General features: G+C 36.5%; 1 protein-coding gene across 1 annotated transcript in view; it reads right to left on the reverse strand.

Annotated features, from left to right (window-relative positions):
* The window catches only part of kcnma1a (potassium large conductance calcium-activated channel, subfamily M, alpha member 1a), a 157346-nt gene that overhangs the window by 40876 nt on the left and 92624 nt on the right, over positions 1 to 23846 (reverse strand). Inside the window, exons 10-21 of the mRNA XM_014987291.2 lie at positions 23401 to 23571; positions 20607 to 20698; positions 12564 to 12674; positions 12348 to 12453; positions 12017 to 12099; positions 11857 to 11926; positions 10660 to 10815; positions 10069 to 10178; positions 9874 to 9942; positions 2731 to 2817; positions 2562 to 2638; positions 563 to 571 (exon numbers count right to left, since the gene is read on the reverse strand). Of these exons, the coding sequence (XP_014842777.2) occupies positions 563 to 571; positions 2562 to 2638; positions 2731 to 2817; positions 9874 to 9942; positions 10069 to 10178; positions 10660 to 10815; positions 11857 to 11926; positions 12017 to 12099; positions 12348 to 12453; positions 12564 to 12674; positions 20607 to 20698; positions 23401 to 23571 (1141 nt within the window). The remainder of the gene's footprint in view (positions 1 to 562; positions 572 to 2561; positions 2639 to 2730; positions 2818 to 9873; positions 9943 to 10068; positions 10179 to 10659; positions 10816 to 11856; positions 11927 to 12016; positions 12100 to 12347; positions 12454 to 12563; positions 12675 to 20606; positions 20699 to 23400; positions 23572 to 23846) is intronic.

Raw genomic sequence — 23846 nt, forward strand, 5'->3', positions numbered from 1 at the left:
TTTGGCAACTTCGCTTGTTAGGATTTAACAGAACTTCCCACAAGGACAATTTCTGCTCTCCGGGAGAAAAAAACAAGAACAGCCGCACAAATGTCCTTTTGAAAGAAAACAGGTCAATTTAAATGTCACCAGCTCTATATGGTTACACTTTGACATCTTGTTTTTTTAAATTATTTTATTGCGGGATAATGACAAAAATCTCAGAGCAGATTGGTTTCTACATAAAGAAGATGAGATTAGATGGATTCTCAATTTGGGACCAAAAAACGGCAAAGGTCGATAGTCACATCCAATTAGGTTGAACTTCATTTCTTTTCTTCTAAGCTAATCTGTGTGTCGGTAAAAGAAAATAGGAGAAGCCCTGAGGTTGGTTTTAAGTTTGATTTATACTCATTCGCTTTGGTCTGGTCTGAGCACAGTGTAAGAAATGAGAGGCGAGGAAAGGGATGCAGAAGCTACACTGGTACATGCAACATAGATACAATATACTATTGGCTAAAGAGGAAAAATATAAAACACACTGCACTCTGGGTAATAAGACACCCATTTTTGTTTTACTCACAATAAATCACTACCAATGAGTAGTTAAAATAAAGAGGTGTTTTCCAATGGCAGCAGGGAAGGAAATACATCAAAAGTTTGTCACTGGTCATAAAGAAACATGGAAACAAAAACAATAAAGGACAACAGAACATGATATACCAGAACATACTGCAGGGCAGGGTTCCACAGCAGTGAAGGAACTGATCCCTCTACAAATGCAACCTTTTGGGGCAACTTACATAATATCATTCAAGATATTGTTGTGTCCACAACATATTATGAATCCTGATTTTTTTTCTACTTGAAACATAAGTGGCAGATTTAAAAAAAAAAAAAAAAAAAAAAGCAAAAAATGTGAAAATTTTAAGAGTATATTTTTAATCTAGACAAATTACAGTGTCTGTCTGTGACAGCATTTTAAATTATCTAACGTTTACCTTGTTTTCTTTTTTTTCTACCAATTAGCTAATATTAACTGACAACTGACGTGTACAAATATTATGCTATGTTTATAATGCTACATCTAAATGAAATTTCACAGACAAAAGTTCTGCACCGTATGTTGTCAATGGCTGTCATGTTGTGTCCCTCCAAGTTTTTCCAAGACCCTTGTAAAGGTGTATCAACCACATGTAACTGTGATTCTGTCAACATTTAAATAAATCATTTTCCATCCACAAAAAATAAAAACAATGCAAAACGGCCAATAAATGTAATTCATTTAAATGGAAAAGTCACACTCACTGTTGAAACATTTTAAATAAATGGGTTTTCTCAAGTTCCTAAAGACTGAAATTAGTCCTATTTTAGTTAATTTCCAGTTCAGTCTTATATTTGACATTCAGAGCATACTGGGTATTAAGATGCCTTGCTGATTAAGTAGTTAAACTTGTACACATTCACTGTATACACATTTGACTTGTTGGAAGTTGGCACCTAATATGTGGCTATAATTCACATTTCAGTATTGGAATTTTTTATCTGAATTTTATTTTATGATCTGCAATAAATGCCAAATTTGATTGTTGAAACTAATTAATTAAAATAAAGTTGCTTTTGATTTTTGAAGGAGAGATAAGTCAACAGTCATCAATTGGTTGAAACAATTTGTCATTATATTAATCAAATAGTTGTTGAGGATTTTCTAGTAGACATTTCCGCACTTATGAAAATCATCTGGCTAACTCAAAAAGCGTATTACTTTTGTCTTTCCCATATTGAAGAGTGTCTAGGTAATTACATCTCAGAAAACAGGAACTCATAAATTACTGAAGCTCCTAGACATTGAAAAAGTTAAAATTATATAAAAAGGCTTTAGTTACATTTATTTTATATGAAATATGAGTATGATGTACATGATTTTAAGACTTTTTACACATCTAAGTGTGGAGGGTGATGTACATGAAGTTCTTTAGAAGAGCAGCTGATCTCAACAATAACTGCTTTCATTATTATGTAAAATGACTTGGTAATATATCTGAATATATTTAATATGATGTAGAGCTATAAGAGTACAAATTGCTGGATATACTGCTATTAATTGTTTCAAACATTACAAAGAAAACTTGTTTCTTAAGTCTGTCAATAATGCCATTTTAAGTGCTACTGCAATTTGATATATTGTTTTTATTACACTTTTCCTTCATTTTTAACTTATTCTTAGTGTAAAGTCGTTATTTGTTGCTTACACTCTCAAGGAAAGATGCACTGTGACGACAACATTTAAATATTTACCAAAGGACAAAGAAACTGGACAAATGAGCCTACCATAATGGATGATATGGCAGTTCAAATGGGACCCATATCAAACACTTTCCTATGAGTATAATGGTGTGATGACATAAAACACATTAGCACTGAACAGAATAACAATGGCACAATGAGAGGCTTTTAGATTTGTGTTGTAGAGACCTGATGTGCTAAAAAAAGAGACAAATAAACCCACAAGTTGGTTTAGGGATGGGAGGACGGGGAGGAGAAAGGTGCCAGTGGTGTCCAGTACCAGGACAGATACTCACGTCGCTTGCAGCCGCACTTTTTGATCCTTTTGGGGTCTGTGATGTCATCGTGACAAGCTTTGCAGTAGAAAAATGCTCTAAAAATGACAGGAAAATGTTAAGCACTTCAATTCCTAAATCCCTAGATTTGTTTGGGGGGTTTCTTTTTCCGTCAGGGATGCATAGTTACCGCTTTACTTCTTTGGCATCGCTAGCAATAAAGAATCCCAGTGTTCCCTCCTGCAACTTGACGTGGTTGCCTGGATTGATGAGGATGCTGGGAAATCAAGGACATACAGACAGAAAAAAAAAAAAAAAAGGCTCGTTAATGTCCAGACATTACTCAGATCATGACCACAACATGCTAATCAAGAGGAATGGTACACACACTTGTTAAGGCTTTCAATCTGACTGGGACAGTGTTGATATGAACTGAGTTTCATCTTTCCGTTTACTCCACTCTAATTTAGTGGTTTCACGTGTGTCAGGTTAGTAAGAACAGGTATATCTCCTTGGCTTGAGGGCAATTTGTGCATGTGAGACACAGATGGACAAAATGTGCAACAGTATGATCGTACACTGAATTTTAATTCTTTTCTTTCTCACAAAATGATACTGGATTGGTCAGTGGGTGGGAAGAGGGACAGAGAGGTACAAGTAAAAGGGACGAGGGCAGAAAGAATTAAAATCATGGCCATGTAGTGGTTTTAGTCTCAGCACTCAAATACAGTCATCTTGGCAAAACAAAATTTATGTTATGATGACCACTGAGACACGACTGCAGTATAGAGAATGTACAGTTATAGTACTTGTTTCAGTTAGTAATTGACAGCAGGATGCAAGGGAATGAACAGCTCTTTCTGTCAACTTTTGTGAAAATATATTCGAGTGCAATACGAAATATGTTATTGGTTACAATAAAAGATGAGAAAATTTTAAATAAGTCCCCTTTAAAATAGTATTACCGTTTAAATTAATATAATAAAAAAATACAAAGTTAATATTTATATCTATTTTTCACTAGAATAATGTTGCATCACAGGATATATTCTAATATTATAGTTTTTTTTGGTGAGTGGATTCAATTCAAAACTCTTACAGTGATTGGCTGTATCATTCCCCATTAATTAGACTACAACACAGAATACACACATATATACTGTAATCACATACACACACGCATACACACACACACACACGCGCGCGCACTGGTCATTAATGGTTACCTGAAGGCAACAATCATCAATGATATGGGTGTCAACTAAGGTTTTGAAACATCGAACCAACGACCCTTTAAAAATTACACTCCGTCAAAATATAAGCTCAGATGACAAATTATTTTGTTTGTTTTTTTGTCTCTCATACTTTTTTGAATAATTAAAAAAGAGGAGATATTTCCTTATTGTCTTGATTTACATTAATAATTATAGACACATGTTAGACAGTTGATTTTTTTCTTTTATTTAACGCAAAACAATCTTTCCTCTGAGCTCTAGAAACAGTAACATTGAGAAAATAAAACAAACATCAATCAGCCATAACATTATGAACTCCCACTTAATATTGAGGAGATCCCCGTTTGCCAGTAAAAAGGCTTCTTTGTCCTGGACACTCAGATCTTACAAAGGAAACATCTGGGGGTGTCTAGTACAAATATTCTGGGTCCAGAAGAACATGTGGTAATGTTTTTAGATGTTGTGGTTGTTCCCGATTTGCAGACATAGACACATTTTTTGGCGTCATTAGGAAGGATATGTAAAAAAGCCTTAAAATAAATGTATCTTTCACTTCGGTAGCATTGTCTTACACTGGTAAAAGTACAAAAAACTAATCAAACTAATCTATGTGCCATACAATCAGTACTTTGGGAAGCACAGAAAAAGACAGTGTTCCTCAACCATTGAAATAAACACGTAAAGTTGAGAAAACTCCACAAAAACTGAAAACTACTATTGCTCAGTTCTTCGGCATCTAACAACTGGATCTGGATTTTTAGTGAGGCAAAGAATGAAAATATGGATACACACATGTTCACCATAAATGTGATGGAGAATCTGTGACTCTGAAGGCCACTTTGTCTTTCAAAGGCCTTGGAAACATTGTTAAAAGAGCAAATACCAGGAGATATTAAATTAAAACCACATTAACTCCACCAGACAACTGAAAAAATACATTACTGAGTCTTTCCAAAGGATGACAAGTGAATAAGTCAAATAATTACTTGAACTTCCATTGTCATCTCCATGGTCATAACAAAATCCTCTTAAAGGGGGTAAACAGAAGATGAGAGGGTAAAAAAAAAAAAAAACTAGTCTAGAAAATCCTGAGAGAGGAATACTCCAAGTCCACTCACTTCATATGCTCCAACCATGTGAAATGACACAGGTGAAGACAGACAGCTAATCTGTTCTATAAGCATTGACAGTGGAGTTACAGTAGGGTGTATTGAGTCTGAAGGCTTTAATTTTCCAAAATGTGAGATTATACTAGTGAAACAAAGGATGAATTGAATAGTAAACTTTTTACGCATTCCTGCTGGAAGGTGCCAAAAAATGTGTCCGCATATCCTCAGATCTTCCAATAATGTATCTGAGAAGTTTGTGAACTTACCGTTGTTGTTTTTTTGTTGTTGTTTTTTTACCTTTTCAAGGCAGTTTATGCCGTAAAACACTCTATAAGACAGTGCTGTGTCAAGAGAATCATTCAGTCACAGACGATCTGCAGGTAATCATAACTCTATGGCTGATTATATATATATATATCTATATAGATATATATCTATATATATATATATAGATATATATCTATATAGATATATATAGATATATATCTATATATATCTATATAGATATATATCTATATATATATATATATCTATATAGATATATATATAGATATATATAGATATATATATATCTATATATATATAGATAGATAGATAGATAGATATATATCTATATAGATATATATAGATATATATAGATATATATATCTATATATAGATAGATAGATAGATAGATAGATAGATAGATATATATCTATATATATAGATAGATATATAGATATATCTATATATAGATATATCTATATATAGATATATCTATATATAGATATATCTATATATAGATATATATCTATATATATACACACATACATATATTTTCTACTCATATCCGTGATCATATTGCACCAGTCATGCAGATCTAATTGTTATTTCCATGACTATTATATACAGTCCCTCGTATGGGATGGCCCAAGAGGAGTAGACAGGCAGTATCTCTGGCATGCTATGTAGTAAAAAGTACATCTATTAATTCAGCTAATACAGTTCCACAAACATTGCTGCCCAAATCTGAGATTTTATAGGCGTACCAATCCATGACATCTTTGCGAAATCAGGTATAAACTGGTGAAAGTCAAAGTTACAAAACCTCACATTGTGAGCAACAAGGCAAGCATCAAACATCTTATGTGACTGTATTGGAGCATGCAGTTACCAAACAGCATGAAGAGGACAGGAATCAAACAGAAAGGCATAGCCACCGCAGTACAGGTATAAGGACAGGTACGTAGATGCAGACGGTTGCAGTAACTTCTGTGCAGTTGGATTGTTTCTCAAACACCAAACTGACAGGAAGTGACCTCACTTAGGCACATCTACTCAAGAGACGTACAAGCATGACTGTACATGGTGGCTGAGACGCACATGGAGAAAACAAAATGCATATTCGCCCACAAAAAAAATAAAAAATCATCCTCTCAAGGTAGTCACGCATACTCAGACACACAAACATTCACAAATGGATACACATGTCGCACAGAATATGACAGGGTCATGGAATGCAAAAGTGAATTGTGGTGCTTGTGAATTTAAAGTTTAGTTTTGATCAATCTACAGCTATCCAAATTCAACAGCTCCATGCTTTTTCTAGAGTGGGGCATTATCAGCATAAGAGGTTGATGTGAGATTGGTGTTAAATCCATGAAAGCAAAAAAAAATGCTGCTGTGTCAGCCACTGTCTACAGCAATGTGTCTATCTAAAAGTTGACGTAAGCAGATCAGTGCTTATCAACACCACATCTGATCCAACATGTTTGCACATAAACTAAATCACTGATTCTGAGATGAAGAACCACAAAGTACTGCTCTGACACTGATATAAAAACACCAATGAGTGGAATGCTGATCTTCTCTGAGAAAACACACATATAAAGGGTTTCAACTGAGCAACACTGAAGAAAAAAAAAAACTGAAGGTGAAGAAAAAAGAAAATCAATTAAGAAGGTTAAGGACAAAACTGAAAAAAGACCAAAATCAAGGTAGATATGAAGAGGGTGAGAGTTTGGCCTTGGTACACCGACAACAGCAAAGACAAAGAAACAGCACTTCTACAAACATTTCCAATTTATCTATCCTCTCTCTCTGCCTGCAAAGAAGTTAGTGCATTAAGCACAAGGGACACCATAGAAAATCAGAAAAAAAGAGGCCTGTGAGAAAGTGTTTGGAAAAATATCCTTGGGGGAAACTCCCAAAGTCAGAAGCTTTAAAGTGGTGGAGATTGGGTGGAACTTTGGAAGTAAGATAAGGTAGAGGGCATACCGCTTTCGGCTTCTGCAAACAACAAGAAAAAATCTCAAATCAAACAGTTATCAATGACATAAAAAGAAGAGGATAATGTAACTGTTGCTACATAATTCTCTGCATGTTCACTAAATAGCCCTTATATGGCAGCATTTGACGCCGGTCCGATGCTGAAGTCTTTGCTCCTAAAAATGACCTTATGATTACTTTAAAAAAAATTAAAAGGTTCTGTAAAGATAGATTCTCTTTAACAATTGCATAGTAGGACATATTTTGTAGGCAGTTCATGGAAAGGCCTGAGAATACTTAAGAAAAAAAAGACCATGATGTCATTACACTCAATATACAGTGGCTATCAAAAAAAGTATGATGATGTTATACACCCCATTTCACAAATCTGTGAAAGGGGAAATGTAAAAAAGTAAAGCTTCAATAAACTGGATGCACATGTGTGACACATCTTTAAAGTAGATTTTAGTTTTAGTTTTTTTGAGTTCACAGCTCCCAACAATTACAATCAATTTAACTATAGAGGGTCAAATAGGAATCAAAAGAACATACAAGTCGCTCCAAAACAGATAGAAATATGATCCAAAAAATGGTCAGGCAGGTTGAAAAAAGTTAAAGAAACTTTAACTTCTGGGCCACAATTCCAAACAACACTGTGCATCACAAAAATAACACCGCACAGGTGTTATTTTTATAATCCCAGATCATACCAGTGGCATGATCTGGGATTATTTGTTCTCAGATGAAGGTGACGTTCAAGTCAAGAATGTGGAAATTATAAACTGGTCTTAATACCAGTCAGTTTTCAACCAAAAATATAATACTTTATCAGACAGCTGCAGGTGAACATGAATTTAGTTTTTTTAGCATTACAGTAAGTCCAAGCGTACGTCCAACTCAACAAATGATTGATTCACAAGACGTCCGACTATGAAGTATTTCAAAGGTTGCAGAATGGGATGCTGATGGACTCCTATCAAACAAATGCACATGAATACAGATTATTGTAAGCTTTTATTTTACTAATATTTTACTTTACATTTTTACATCTAACATGTTTGTTTGTATTTTAGTTGATTTATTGGTTGTTTCTCAAACTGAAGAAAACAAAGATGTGGAATAATGAATCGTGGTAAAAAAAAAAAAAATCACAATTCTATACATTTTAACAAGGGTGTGTTCTTTGAAAGCCACTGTAAAGGGGATCTGTTTAAAGTGAATCAATTTGAAAGAAATACGAGCAAACAGCATCATGTTATAAAATGTTAGTATAAAATGAAGCACTAATGTCAAAATGAGCATTTCTGTAAATGGACATTATCATGCAGCTTTGTCAGAACACACACAGAAAAAAGAAACATTTCACATAGGCGAAATGGGGAGGGGTGGGAAGGATTTGGCAATTGAGGTAATAGAAAAAAAATAACCACTATATGTTGTCATGTAGTAAACACTAAGGCAGAGTAGGCTGTAATCAAACACACTCAAAGGGAACACTATGCAGTTAACTTTGGGAAACGCAATGTGAAATTTGATTGCTCAGCGTACTTGCAATGTAAATCTGTAAATGGTATTGATTACAATAGGAAGGTTTTAATGCAACCACTTCTTAGTTGTCTAAAACTATTTCTCAATACAATTAAGCTCAAAGATTTTCATGTGTCTAACAGTTTAAATTAATCTTTTTAGTGGCCTCGTCAGAGTCCTGACTTGAATCTAATAGAGTTTGTGGAGGGAGGAAAACCTTAAGAGCTCATCACCAAATATCAATAATCAATGTCTCAGTAGAAATAAGCAAAAAGTTGGTTAGCAAAGTTTCCATTGCTGCAATGCGAATAAAGATTTTTCTACTGATTATTAAAAGGCATATTACAGGAGTTTATTGTGTAAAAACAAACTATTTTTGAGCTTAATATCATGTTATAATGTTATCGACTCATAGCAAACATACCTGGTGGGCTGCTTTGATTCTTTCATATTTGAGGAATCCTTGAATCTCCCGTGGCAGATATTTACGGGTGCCTAAATGTTTTCTGTCACAAAGCGCCGCCTATTTCCACAAAGCTCTTCCTTGGTTCTCCAGACTACAGCTGAGCTTTCAACCCACAGCACACACTGCGTGCCTTCCCACTCAGTTCCGCTAGACTAGCAACAGCGACAATTGGCAAACACCTGGTAAAACTGCAAGTCTACTGAGATTGTCATGTAATCTAATTGTCAGTCTAACACTCTATGAATGGTTGCCAACGACCTAAAGAGGAACAATATTATGAAGACAGCTAAAGGTCGGAAAGAGTAGGGGCTTCTTAAAAGGACAGAGGCCAATTTTCAAGGAGTTAAATTTCTTTTGAGTTATGCTTGATGTGTTTTACGTTATGCTATACAGCATTTTTATAACAACTGAAGGTAGCTTATTTACTCGATTGTGCTATAAAATCCCAATACACCTGGAAAATATATAACAAAAATACATAATACCCTCAGAGTTGTTTTTGACATATTTTTTTCATGATATGTAAATGAAAAGCAGTAAATGTATTTCAGATTTCCTACTCCTATTTGTGTTTTTATTGTCTATTGAGAGATGCCATTTCCAACCAGAACACGACTATTTCAAAATCGGTTTCATTAAGTCTGAGGACACATCTACTACAAGACAATCCAATGATTACTGCTGGAAACAAACCCCTAAGAAGTTTACCGTTACCACACAGTTGTGACAGAAACATTCACTTCACAAACCTGCTCTCTCTCTGCTCAGACTTGAATTCAATGGCAATAAGCAACAGCTTCAACTTGACATAGCACAGCCTGGAAAACAAAAACACTGGATTAGAGAAGAAATATACAAAAGCACTTGATGCTTTTGAGCATTACACGTCTGTTGTTATTTAGATTTTTTAGAAAACACAACTTTTTGCAAAGAGTGATACTCACTCGCACACAGTGGGGAAGGAGAGGCCTACGAAGGCACTGGACAAATACTCTGTGTACATCTCATTAGCCACTCCTTCTAGGTAATACTTCTGCCATGTGTCCTCCTCAATCTGAGAAGAAAAGGCATGGAAACCCCATATGTGGATTAAAAAAAAATATGGGAAGAAAAAAAGCAGAACTGTTTCCCTTCCAAAATCTGTCCAATGTGGACTGCAGATGTTCTCCTGCAAAGCATCAGCCAGGTCATTATTAGATGATCCATCATCTTTATGACATGAAAACAGGTCTTCAATAGAAGCAACCACCTTAGTGTTGGGCCAAAGAAACACTGAACAGATTCCAGATGAGTTGTCACAAAAACAACACATGCCAAAATGACTGTAAACACTGCAATGAAAGCCTTTCTCTGCGCAAGGATGGTGAAATTCCCACAGACCTGGCCCATCCGTCACCAGATAAAACAGTGGTTGTGTTAGCCTCAGCTTCAATCATGTCCAAAAACCATCTTCAGAGTTCCGAGAATGAAATCTGTGACACTTCGGTGTGTTCAGATGGACAGACAAGGCGAGTAAATCTGTTCCTGTGAGTTACCTCAATGAAGGATCTCATGGAGAAGAGATTGGCCAGCATGGTCGACAGGCCCTGGGCCAGACAGCTCTGGGCAATGAAACCAGCCTTCAGCTCAGCCAGGCATATAGCATCATCACCTTCCTTCCAGTTCCAGCTGGGAATGTTCAGCAGATGGGCCTTCAGAGCAGGAGAGGCAGAAAGGTCGTAAAACAAAGAAGACCATAGAAACGTTTGGTTCAGACACTGCTTGAGGAACAGTTCGTTTTGGCAAACAGCTGATACAATCTGGACGTTTATACGATCCATTTAATGTTTGACTCAACCGACAGCTAGAAAACTGCCATTTTATACAAACATAACCAGTTTAGCTGGCCGTAGCAAATGCCCAAGATTATTTAAAGGGCTCTCACTATATCTAAATGTCTTACAAATTTGAAAATACAAAGCACACATGGGACAACCAGCAGCTGGTCAGCCAACTCAAAACAGCACAAAGTCTGAATTTCTATTACAAGTGCAGAATCAAGCTATAAAATATATATTTTTTTATTGATAATTTGTCCTCATTGAATATACAATTAACATTAAATCAATCAAATACATCATTCTAAAGGTGCAATGTTTTGTATTTTATGTAAATAGCTAAAGAAAATTACAAAATATAAGATTATCCTTGGGCTGATAGTACAACATATTAATTTTAATGTAAAAAACAAAAACCCAGATTATTATTATTATTATTATTTTTACATATTTCTCATTTCACTTGTTTCTGCCCTCACAATTACACTGATACTCCAGTCTAGTAAGTGTCATAAAGCACCGGGTTTGTCTGCCAGCCACACAGAAAATGTTCGCTGTTATAGCGCATACTTGGTTTGGTTCTGTCATGTAAATTTATTTGAGCGAAACTGATAAATATCGCTACTTAATGTGATAATCAAGATTAATTGCACCAGTGCACTCCTTTAAACTCATACTATACTCTGCTGTAGCACAAACAGTATGTGAAAATACTCTTGAACTTAGCCATTCATCAGATCAGTAAGTGCTTAAGTTGTTTTCAAAACACTACTTTGCTCCTACTGCTTTAAAATTAGCAAATAGTTTTTAAATAACCATTGCTGAAAAGGTATCATTGTCATGATTTTAATGTGCTATGGAGCTCAAGAGAAACACAGTGAAATCTTACCTACTGATAAGTGCTTTAACACTTACCTTGTTGTGATACTGTAGCATCTGTGTTATTATTCTGATCTTGGGATGATAGTTCTTGATGGATATGACCCTTGAAGAACAACCGCAGAGATTCACCATCGAAATGTAACATATAAACAAATTATTTTGTACCGATTTCACTTTCCACAGGACATTATACCTCATAATGTTAGAAGCGTCTTCAGCATCAGGATCTGCACAATACTTGTTGGCCAAAATCAGACAGGCATCCGCTGACTCGATCTTTGTGGGAAGAACCAAATAAGCAAATGGTTTTAGAACACAATAATGGCAAAAAGAATACATATTTTATCCAGTCTTTTGTTTTTACCACCAACTGTTTTTGAAAGCATGTTATTATTTTTTCGCAAAATGGTCTTTTTCAAACAGAATGAATGCTCTCTATTTTCAAAAACTCGATTTAAAAGTAATTTTGATCGTGGCTGTCTGAGTGTTGTTTGGATTTTGAGGGGTTTGGTCAGGAATGATACCTTTACTCGGGCCAAATCATGAGGGTTGAGAACCGATCCCTGGTAGAACTCGACTTGAGTAAAATGGCGTTTGAACAAGGCTTCCAGCTCAAGATTAGGGGAAATACTATCATACAAAGAACACAATGAAAAGGATTAGAAAATGTGAGGAACCTTCTATAAAGCATAACATTCTGCACTACCCTACATATTTGAAGAAGGAAAAGATGAACTTACTTATGGAGAAAAACAATTTCTACATTGACATCATCCCTGTCCTTGTGTAGGAAGTCTTTGAGGAAGTTGGAGACACTTTCGAGGGTAATATGACCACAGACCACAATGTGCCTGAAAGGGGGGAACACATCTTGAGTGGCCAGCATAAATCACTGCAGACACTGGCATGTCTCCCAAAGAAAATCAGACAAACCAAAGCAGTACAACATTAGCTCAAATAGAAAGTGAAAAAAAAGCCTCAACCTCAATGTTAAGTAATGCATTTTCAAAGCAAACCAGTAACTGAATTATATCTTTTTTGCCATATGAGTGAATTCCTCCCCTCCCCATTTAATGGAAGAAGTTAAATTCAGTGCAATCAAATACTTAACTCTGCACCACTACAGAAAATCTAAGATATAATCACACATCCCAGAATGCTTGGACTGTCATCCGTTCTCAATATAAAAACTGTCCCTTCAGCCAAACCAGCCCTTTGTGAGCAGAAATGATTTTGACAAAGACATATACATCAATAACTCTGTGCTTTTATACAGAGCATTACTAAAACTCTCAAAATGATTCAGAGGCCTGTGACTGACACAGACTCTAAACAGGACCACAGAGTATTTGACAGCTCCTTGGCAACTTTCAGCATTATGACTGGGGAATCTGACAGAAAACGCTCAGAGCTGATTACAGCCTAAAGGGAGACAGGAGTTGCTTAAGATGGTTCTTAGGGTTAAGGATACGTTCCTGTTTTACCTCTGAGTACCCTGTGATCAAGTGAAAATTTTTAACTGCTTTAAAAATAAATTGAAATATTAATTGTTATGTTTGACCATGTGGTGCTTCAGACAATTACTTTTTTTTGTGCCACATATCTAACCTGCAATGTGTAGCAGTTCCTGTTGATTAAATTATTTTGCTTAGTAAAAACCATGCCTTTCTCACTCAACAACTCAGCATATTTTTTAAGAGTAAAGCTGTAAGTATTTTGAACACACTTCTGGAAGTTTTGGTGATTACTACTTCTGTAGAGATATCGCTCCAACTGGAGGTAAACGACTTTTTATACTCCTGCACTATAGCGATTGTGACTGGCGCTTTGGAGTTCCAGCATCACAATTTTACACATCTGACACCATAGCAATCTGATCTCCAGCCATGCCAAGTTGGGAGGAATAATTTTAACATTTAAGAAAATCATTTGCTGGGAGGGTTGCATTTTAGAGATAGCATATGTTATGGTTTCATTTTGTTTTTTTTGTTCCAAAATGACACTGTAAGTCAATTAAAATATATTTTTTCTAAAGTCTTGCTGCATAGGAGAGGACCAGCCTTCAACTAATATTTTGTCAGAACACCTTCTGGTTATTTTAAGCAGTATTCTTGAGTTTACACCTATCATCAATTATGCTGAATCTGATTAACTTGAAATAAAGGTCAGCTGTCCTACTTGGATTTTCGATTTTATTATACAAGAGCAACCTCGGCTTAAACCCATAGTTTGCAGACAAGTTGCAAAAGATTAAAGAGACCTCTCTGTATGAGGATACAAAAAAATTCCACCACGGCACAACAGGGAAAATCGTGAATAAATATAGAAAATACGAGACAATGTTAGCATGGCAAAAAGTAATTGGTTAGGAGACTGCCAAGAGGCAGACAGCAACACTAAATGTCAATGTGGCAACCACCTACTGTATTCTCCACAGATCTAGGATAAATAGAGTTTACTTTTCTCTCAAAGCAAAACAACCATTGCAAAAATGCCTGGAAAGCTTGTCGAAAAACATGTTATGATCTGATGAAACCAAACCAAAACCTTTGGGCCAGGATTGCAAAATGTAACTTCAGCAAAAACAACAACAGTGAGTATCAACAAATGAACATGACTTCCACAGTAAAATATGGGAATGGTGGCATCATTTTTTTGGTTTACTTTATTATTATTATTATTATTATTATTATTATTATTATTATTATTATTATTATTATTAATATTATTATTGAAATTGGGGTTTTCCCAAGAGAGATGAAATTATTAATACTTCGAAATACCAATAAAATAACATTTACTTCTGACCCAGAAGCTTTATTGTCTCCATGCATACATCATAAGCCACGTTAGAATTGTTTGGCGACAAGACAATTAAAGATTTTTAGTAGGCTGGGTATGCGCCTGAACTAAATTTGACAGAGAATATGTGGGGTCTCCTGAAGAGGGCTATGGACAACACAGCCTTTTTCATTCCAACATATATTTTTTTCTTGGACAAATTGTACTACATAACTAAAAATACATTTTGAAAAAAAAAAACATATAACAGAGTGAATGGCTCTGAGCAACAAAATGCAACACTCTCAGCAATGCGTATCCTATGAAGAGCTGTACAGCAGCCTGTGTCATGTCCATGGTCTTTTTCAATACTTGATGTGCCAGAAAACAGTTGAATCTGTTCAGTTAAAGTGCATTTTATTCAGAATATGTTGGAAAGATATGATGATCTGTATTAACACAATTGTTTCCAAAATAAAATTCACAAAAGCCATTTTGTGGTCATATTTTTGCACTGCGTGAAATCTTATCACCTTTTAATCTACCATAATGCTCTTATGCACAAAAAGGAAGCTCTGGTGAAGATATTAACCATTAAAGTCAAGACTTAAAACTGTACAGAACATTACTGAAGTCTGGCTCAATCTGGCTTGTTCAAAGGAAAATATATTTAGTGGTGTTAGATGAAAACCATAGTCAAGATCACTAGGTCTTCTGCACTGAAACATATGGCCTTGGCAGGACTGAACTGCAGCAGACTTGGCAAAGCAATGCGACAGCCATATTAAGAGAATGACAGTTCTGGGATGTTGTGGGACAAAATGCTTTTAACAGATGTTGCCCCCGACCTTTACCAGAAACTAATGAGTAGTCGTGATCAAATGTTTGGCCAAAGCAGAGCTAAAACGCAATTGTGTGGTCTCACTAGCTGATGAGCTGAGATGTCTGCGAGACGCTTCCTCTATCTGGCACAAGATGTTTCTCATTTCTTAAAAAGTTAAAAATAAAAAATAGGTAGTGTTCCCTTATTTGAGAAGCACCTGTAGTAGTTCAGAAAAACTATACAGGAAAAACTGTATAGAAAAGCTATTTGGTTGAGCATAAGATTAGAAGTGCCAAATACACAGCTGAAATGAAATGGGTCAAGATTAAATTGCTGTAAAGGCCACATCCAGAAAGAATGAATTTACATATAAACAAAAGCATTTGCTGCTGTTTTTCCACGACTATTATTTATTGATAAATTAAACATTATTTCTCCGCATTTAAAAATATTTTTCCCACAATCAAACCAACATTTAGTCTTAAGAGAGAAATATTTACTTGACCGAAGTCATGAATAGTGTTGTATTTTTCACCTTCCTTTCTTCAAAAGATGGGTTCAAATATAACAACATTTTTGGGTTATTTGCAATCTGCACTCGCTAAAAGTCAGCAATGTATATTGTCTGATCAAAAACAACTTTACTCCCATCTAGTTGACATGTAATTTGCAATTTTGCTGAATCTAAAGTGCCTTGCAAAAGTATTCATGAACTTTTTTTTACATCTTGTCACATTACAAATACAAACCTCAAGGTATTTTATTGATATGGTTAAAAATCTAAACGGCAGTCATTCGTATTCAGTCCCCTTTCTTCTGATGCCCATAAACAGAATCCAGTGCAACAAATTTCCTCCACATGTCACCTAATGAGAAAATAGAGCCCACCTAGGTTTTCTTTCATCCAAACACATTCTCAGTTTGTTTTGTGAAGACATAAGAGAAGGTCAGTAAACAAATATTATCATAAGACTAAGAAACACAACAGACAGTTTAGGGAGAAAGTCCTAGAAATGCTTGAACATCAACCATCTCCAGTATTAGGTAAGCCATTTTACAAAAATCCAGGTCATATGGAAGAATATTGAGGGAAAAAAAAAACATTGCTGAAAGAAATCTTTAAGTCCTGTTACCACAAACATATGGAAGAAGTTGTACTGATTAAAAGTGACCACAATTAAACTTTTTTATATCTACAGCCAAAGCATTTGGTGTGTTGCAAAACCAGAAAAGCACATCGCTCTAAACACTAAAAACACAGCCATGAATTGGTTTAGAGTACAATATGTTAATCTGGCACACTGATCCATTCAAAGTACAGAAACAAATCTGTCTCAGAATTTGTAGTGAAATGTGAAAATAGACTTTTGCAGACTCTCTCCACCTCCAGATATAAGCTTAAGTGATTTGGGATGAAGAAGGGGCAAAGAGTTTAGTCTCTAGATGTCCACAGAATACCACACTCAAGCTGTAATTGCTGTAAAACGAGAACCTTTGTCACAGTTTAACAAAGTATGACGAATATAAATCACAGTTTTTAATTTGGACTGCTTTTCGTTGGTCGACCTAAAAAGATCCCCCAATAATACACCACAGAAAGCAATTGTAATGTAATAAAGTTGTAGAAGTATGAATACTTTTTTAAGGCACTGCATCTAAAAAACAAAAATAAATAAAACAAAAAAAAAAACAAAAAAGAAAACACATTATTGACACAGTTCTTTACGATAAAACATAAAAATCCAGAAACTTAAAACAAAGCAAAAAATAAATAAATAAATACAAGCAGCACAAAAATATTAAATGCAACAGGGTATATAATTGCACATGCACACAAAGCATGCACATAGACAACATCCCGGGATGTCCTTGGAGGAAACAAAGAACATGAAATGAACAAACACAGAGCTCAAACATCAGCAACAGAGGCCACTTAATTGCTACTGCTCTAATCCTTAAATCAGTGATGAAAATGTATGTAAAGCCTGCCATAAAGATGTGTCATTTTCAACTTTAGCTCAATGTTAAGTTTTCAACCCGCTTTGAGGAAACTATGACAGCAATAGGTAATACTACATCTTCTCTGACGGGCAAAAGCTATGTACTTTAGGATGTAACGCCTTTCTCTTTTTGTCCAGAGTGAATATGTCTCAGTCTGCACAATTCAAATGGATAACCCTTTTTTTTTTCCCTCCTAAAGGTCTCTGACAAGGTTCAGCCAGGATTGAAATCAGTTTCCTTGCCAAACCGTCGGCTGAAGCCTGGACTAATGGAAACCACAGTCTCATAATGGAAACCACAGAGCCCAAAGTACAGTGGACTCCAACAGAACATAACCCTTGTCATTACTACATCAACATACGAGCTGTCAGTGTGCTCATGGGTGTATGCTACGGTGCAGCAGGAAATTTCACCAAAGCTAACATTAAACATAAATCTAACATCAGGAGTAATTCCAGCTTCCAAATAGCCTGAAAGGTTTGTTTTAAATGACAGCAGAGCCGAAACCTTGGTTGCTTTTGGAATAATTTAGAATGTATCATGATCTCATTGAATGAAAGCTCCATAATCAGTCAGTTCCAATAATCTCCTAATCTCATTTCCAGTTTTCTTTTCATGTGTTGACAGCTGCTGTATGGTAATGTATGAAAATCTAGGCACTACCAGAAAGCCACATGACAAACCAATTTTTGATAATAGTCTGTTCCTAAACTTATCTAAATTTGTTCTGCAAAACTCCAAGGCTCCTCGGAGTTTGCGTGTTTTGCGGGTATCTTGTGATTGTTACCATGTGTCTGACCAAAGGGGGTGACGGAAAGTAGTGCAGCAGGAGAAAAATAAAGTGAGAGGGAGAAATGATCCTCGGTTTTGACAAGGGCTTCACTCAGCACCCTTCTGCGAGTGAGGGCTGAAGTCTCTGGCTAAACAACATTTCATCAATCTTATCTCAGTGACAGGCGGACGTTGCAGAACAAAGGCTTTTTTTCCCCCCTCCCTTAAAGCCTCACTGTTCTGCTGACTCTACAGATTGTCCACCACTGAGAAGAGTGACTGAAATTGATGGGAGCAACAATGGAGAGGAGTGAAAGAAAGAGAGAAAAGGCAAGATGTTACCATGAAAAATTAGCAGAAAAGAGAGAAAAAGAAGAGAACTATCTGTCTGCTCTGGACACACACAGCATGCTGTTTAAAATATACATTTTTCGCTGGCGTGCTAAAAACGTGTCGTATCGGTCTAAATTACTTTTTGCCATGACATCACCATCTCCTTTCAGTTATTTCTTCATAGCAAACAATCAAATGAACACCTGGGCATAAAATGTAATGCTTTAAGAGTGCCCCCAAGTGGTCAGATAAGTACTAGTGGAATTACTCAGAAAGCGTGGCACACGTCTAACATGCTGGGGGGCCACATGGCTCACTGATAGAGGAGGCGCACCGTCTATCAGTGAGCCTCTGTAGTTTCGACAAAGTTGTTCCCGGTTCAATTCCAGTCCCCGATTATTTACTGCATGTCTTTCCCTTGCCATTACTCCTGTTCAGCTACTGTTGAACAAAGGTCACTAGTGATATAAAATCCCTTAAAAAAGAGCAACTAACATGGTAAGGTGACTGAATTTTCATTAGTGCAGACAGAATACGGTGGCCTGAGCAGATAGTTAAAGCTATGATTGAATTAAATCTAAATTTCTGTTGCAGAGGTGCAAATATGCATGATGTATGAAAGCAGCAAAGTGTTTGTTGTGGAAAAAATTGTGCATGTCCTGGTGATTAAACTGTGTGTGCTACAAATGCCACTGAAATGAAAGGCAGATACCCAGTAGTGTGATGGGGCTTAAGGTTTGAGCCACAAAGGGAAAAGAGGAGTAATGTGCAATAAGCATTGTGGCACTCTTGTACAAATAGTAAACTGACCAAAGAGTCACACAGACTTTACAGTCAAATCCACATGCACGGCAAAATACAAGAGACAAAACGTCGACAGCACACAGACACACACGAGAACCGAGGACCGAGCAGGCAAAAACAAAAAAAAGCAAGCAAAAAGCAATTGAGAGCCTCCAATGGGAGCGAGGCATCCAGCATTCAAGGGTGTGGGAGCTGACTGAAGATCAGGGCCAGAATAATGTCAAGCACGGATGATGCAATGTGCTACAGCAGAGACAAACGACGGCGATTAGGGCTTTTTCATCGGGTTTGGAGGTAATGAAAAAGCGACGAGACGGCAGGTCGTAAAGAACATCCCAGGTATGATGCAGCTGAGGAGAGGATTAAGGCATGCAGAACTAACTCAGGCAAAATAAAATAAAAAAAAACTAAACTAAAATAAAATAAAATATAAAGTAGAAGAACTTATATCCTGCAATGGTCATTGAGATTGATGATGCTTGAAAAGACCACCAATAATAATGCACTTGCAGATGTTTCAGTCTTTCTATGCTCTTGTGGGAAAATCCTTGAAAAGTGGATAGTAGGGATTTCATGACTCTTTGCTTGATTTTATTTTATTTTATGTTTTTTAAACTGAACCCCTTCATGGATGCATTGGACATTTGTATTGCAGAGAAGCACCACAGGTCAGCATGTTGCAAGACTAAAGCGTTTAGTAGTCATGAAAGCTCTATTGTCCAAATTAAATTATAGCGCAACACAAGGTGTGTTGAGGTGGACAAAAACAAGAAAAATAAACAGCACACGGATGACTTAAGGAAAGTGTTGAATGAAGGAAAGAGAGAAGTAGATTCAGAAAAAAAAGGTAGGCAGAAAAAAAGTGAAAGAGTGAAAGCAAGAGTGAGGGGGCATGAACATGTGTGTCCTGATGGCCAAGGTCTCCAGTCACGCAGTGTGACTTAATCTAACTTTATCTTACTATTGCACTAAAACTTTATGAACATAAAATGTCACGTTAACCAGCCCCTGATATCCTATAAACTTAAAACAGGGGGTGCACTTTAGTCACACAACCACACCTTGTCTGGATTTCAACTTACTTTCTGCCTCGTGTTGAGTTATAACTCCCTCCGTATTTCTTCCGATTAAGGATGAGAGCAGCAATTTCTGGCACGTAGCGAGCAAACATGGCCTACATGCATGGAACAGAAAAAAAAAAGAAAAAAAAGGCATGCAGAGAGGGTTCTACCGCACACTTAAAAACAGCAGAACCATCTGGAATACTTACTTTCTCCCATTAACCGCACTATAGGAACCACCATATTTCTTGCGGTTTCCTATTAACTCTATGATTTCAGGGACGTAGCTGGCAAACATGGCCTAAGGAGGAGATAGAAGACAGAAGAAGAGACTAAAAAAGAGACTACTATCCCAAAGAGTGGGTAATGGAGAATGTGAATCCAATTAGTTGTTTTTTTTTGGTTTTTATTTGGTTTTTTTGATGGGAAATGTTTTGCTTGCTTGTTATCTGGAGAGATCCGCTAAGATTCATATATATGGGCAAAATGTCTTCATATTGAAAAAAAAAGATTTTATTGCATTTCATGTTTTAAGCCCCACTATGTTACGATTCTTCAGACACAAATTTTGTCACAGCTGAATAATTGTCAGTCTGTGATGGCACCAAAAACCTTTCTCTGGGTGGCAGAAATTTTAAACTGAAACCTATGTGCCATGTTTTGTCCAACAAACACAGATGATCTGGCAGGTTGATTTGAAAAGGCCCACCTGATGGTTCACAGCTGCAAAACACATCAAGACTCATTTGTTGGGCTAGAGAATGAGCTGGATGCATTTTGCAAAGTTACGCAGCTTCGAAAGGGATCAGGGTTGTATTTGGTATTAATGTCATCACTAGGTCAGTCATTGTTGCTCATTTATCAGTAAAAGCTTAAATATCTACCATAAAACTATTAGGAGAGGGACATGCATCAGAATTAGGCTGATCAGCTCAGACAACTTTAAGTTTTACTGGCTGTGATTACTGACTGGACATTCAGAAATGTAAATGTAAAAAAAAAAAAAAAAACTACCCACAGCACTCTTTGGAGTGGAAGTTGTTATTGTATCTTAAAGATTCAAAGTTAGCAATTTTTAGGATACGAATTAAGTCAAAGGAAGAACAGAAATGTTAGGTTTTTAATAATGAAGGGATGACAGCAGAAATTTACACATCCTGGGTAATTAAAGGGTATTCAGGCTGAGAGTTAGACATCATCAGCACGGACTAAACATTTCACTCCTTCACCATGTCATACTCTTAAGGCTTCAGTCAGTTTGTTTCACATCATCGCTGACATTAGAATGTAACATGGCTGCTCTGAATTAATAAACACCTTTATTTGTATGTCTTCAAATTGTTCTCCAATATAATACTATTCATCCTCTGTTACCGAACATGTAGTTAGTCTTTCAAATTACAAATTTAGAAAAATGCACACTTTTTGGCTTCCATTGCTAATAGCAGTCACGCTGGTCACCGAGTATATTGATAAAAAAAAAATAGAATTTTTAAGTTGGAAAACGGCTAGACTGTGCTTGGACTTGTTCCCAGCACAAACAGCCACCGGCACTTGGTCCTATTAAACTTCTGTCTGCTTCAGTTTAATACTGAATCAGCAATATACTGAAGCAGACTTTATAATTTATTTCACTGCATTGTTATTTAGAGAAGAGCTTAAAGAAGTGAAAAATGTGCATGGAAAACTCACATTCTTTGTCTGTTGGAGTTCCAGATCACAGACGGTTTTGCCTCGCAAATTACAAATATCAAAATTTCTTCTGGGAAGCACCAAAAGCAGCCCAAGTACCACCGCCGGCGTTTTTACCACAGTTTAAGAACCACTCCTCTAGAGAATGTACACTGCGGTGAGTGTTATGTTAACTGTGCTTATTGTACTAATTACTCATAAAGGCTGTATACAAAGTTTCATGTCCTAATCATTTCATTCATTTTGCATTAGTAAAAGTGTTTTGCAGCAACTACTCTCTCTCGCACACACATTGCAAGTCATCACTGGGCTGAATAAACACAATACTGTCATTATTAATGACCACTGAAATCAGGGAGGCTACAAGTAAAACCGATAGGTATGGTTTTTCATGAGAAATCAGGTCAAAGCTTAGGAACAACAGAATTTGGATATCAGACCAAAATGTCAAATTGGATCATCTAAAGTAAGCAGTAATGTTAGGGGGCTTAATTTGATCTATGTTTCTAAAACTGCTCCAGACTGGAATCATTTTTCAGCCACTGCTGCTGACAGAAGGCACGCTAAGTTGCTTACATAAAGACTTCCAGAGCTTTCAGCTCTCTGAAAAACACACCATCTATCATCATGAGCACGAAGCTACATATCGTCACACATGTGTAGGTAATATTTAAACCGTCAAGGATCCAAGTTCAGAAAAAAAAAAGAAAGAAAAACTAACTGTGATTAGGGTAAATCCTTAATCCAGAGGCCCTCCAGCTGTGTGCCAGTGCTCATGAGTGCTTACAGGTGTGCGCATTCATGCATGCCTGTGTTTACGTTAATGTCCTTGTGGCAGCCCAACAGGATGCTAGATTGTAAAGAGGTGAGGGGGGCGGAGGGGAGGGGGTTGCTGTGGTACCAGTCAGGCTGGCCTGAGCCTCATCTCCCTGCCCCTGTGTTTGTTGGAAATGTGGGAGTAGACACGGAAGGAGGGGTGTCCTGAAACCGCAACTGCTTTCATAAGAGAATAATATAACAATATTATGAGACAGAAGCATACACTTTAATCCAACAGATATAGGAGGGACACATAAGGAGAGCAGACAAAGAAACACCGGGACCTATACCTAGAGCAGACAGGATACAGTAGGCTAAACACGAGGACACTGACAGATAAATAAGAAGTACAGGTAAAGGCAACAGATATTAAATTATTTAAAAAACATACTTTGTTAACATATCACAGTCATGATTTCAAATAGGTCTAAATAATATATTGAGGCAGGATATAAAAGTGAGGGAAGGGAGGAAAGAAAAGTTTGATTTTACCAAACCACCAAGGATGAAGAAGACCATGAACAGGCGGCCCAGGGTGGTTTTTGCATAGACGTCCCCGTAACCCACTGTGGACATCGTCACCATCAGCAAGTAGACGCATTCCCAATAAGACAGCGACTGGGAATTTTCAAAGTTTTCCCACGGATCCCCTGAGTTTTCCACCTACAGTGGAAATGGGAACAGAAATAGTGCAGATGATTAGACATAACACTCATCAGAGCTTCCTAAACGAATTTCTTAGAATTGAATACATTCAGCCAGCTGGGATATGTCTTTTTCATCATATCAAGCTTTGACTACCACCTAGTGGTGATATTTTATAATGCATGATGTGTTGCTGAACGAGGCTGTTGTATAGTTTATGACAAATTAAATAAATTATGTCAATTTCTTTGTTTGACTTGTTTGTGTTCGACAGCATTTGAAACCAGATAAAT

Source organism: Poecilia mexicana, unplaced genomic scaffold, assembly GCF_051168715.1.
Source record: "Poecilia mexicana isolate PSO_F unplaced genomic scaffold, ASM5116871v1 scaffold_15, whole genome shotgun sequence".
Lineage (NCBI taxonomy): Eukaryota > Metazoa > Chordata > Actinopteri > Cyprinodontiformes > Poeciliidae > Poecilia > Poecilia mexicana.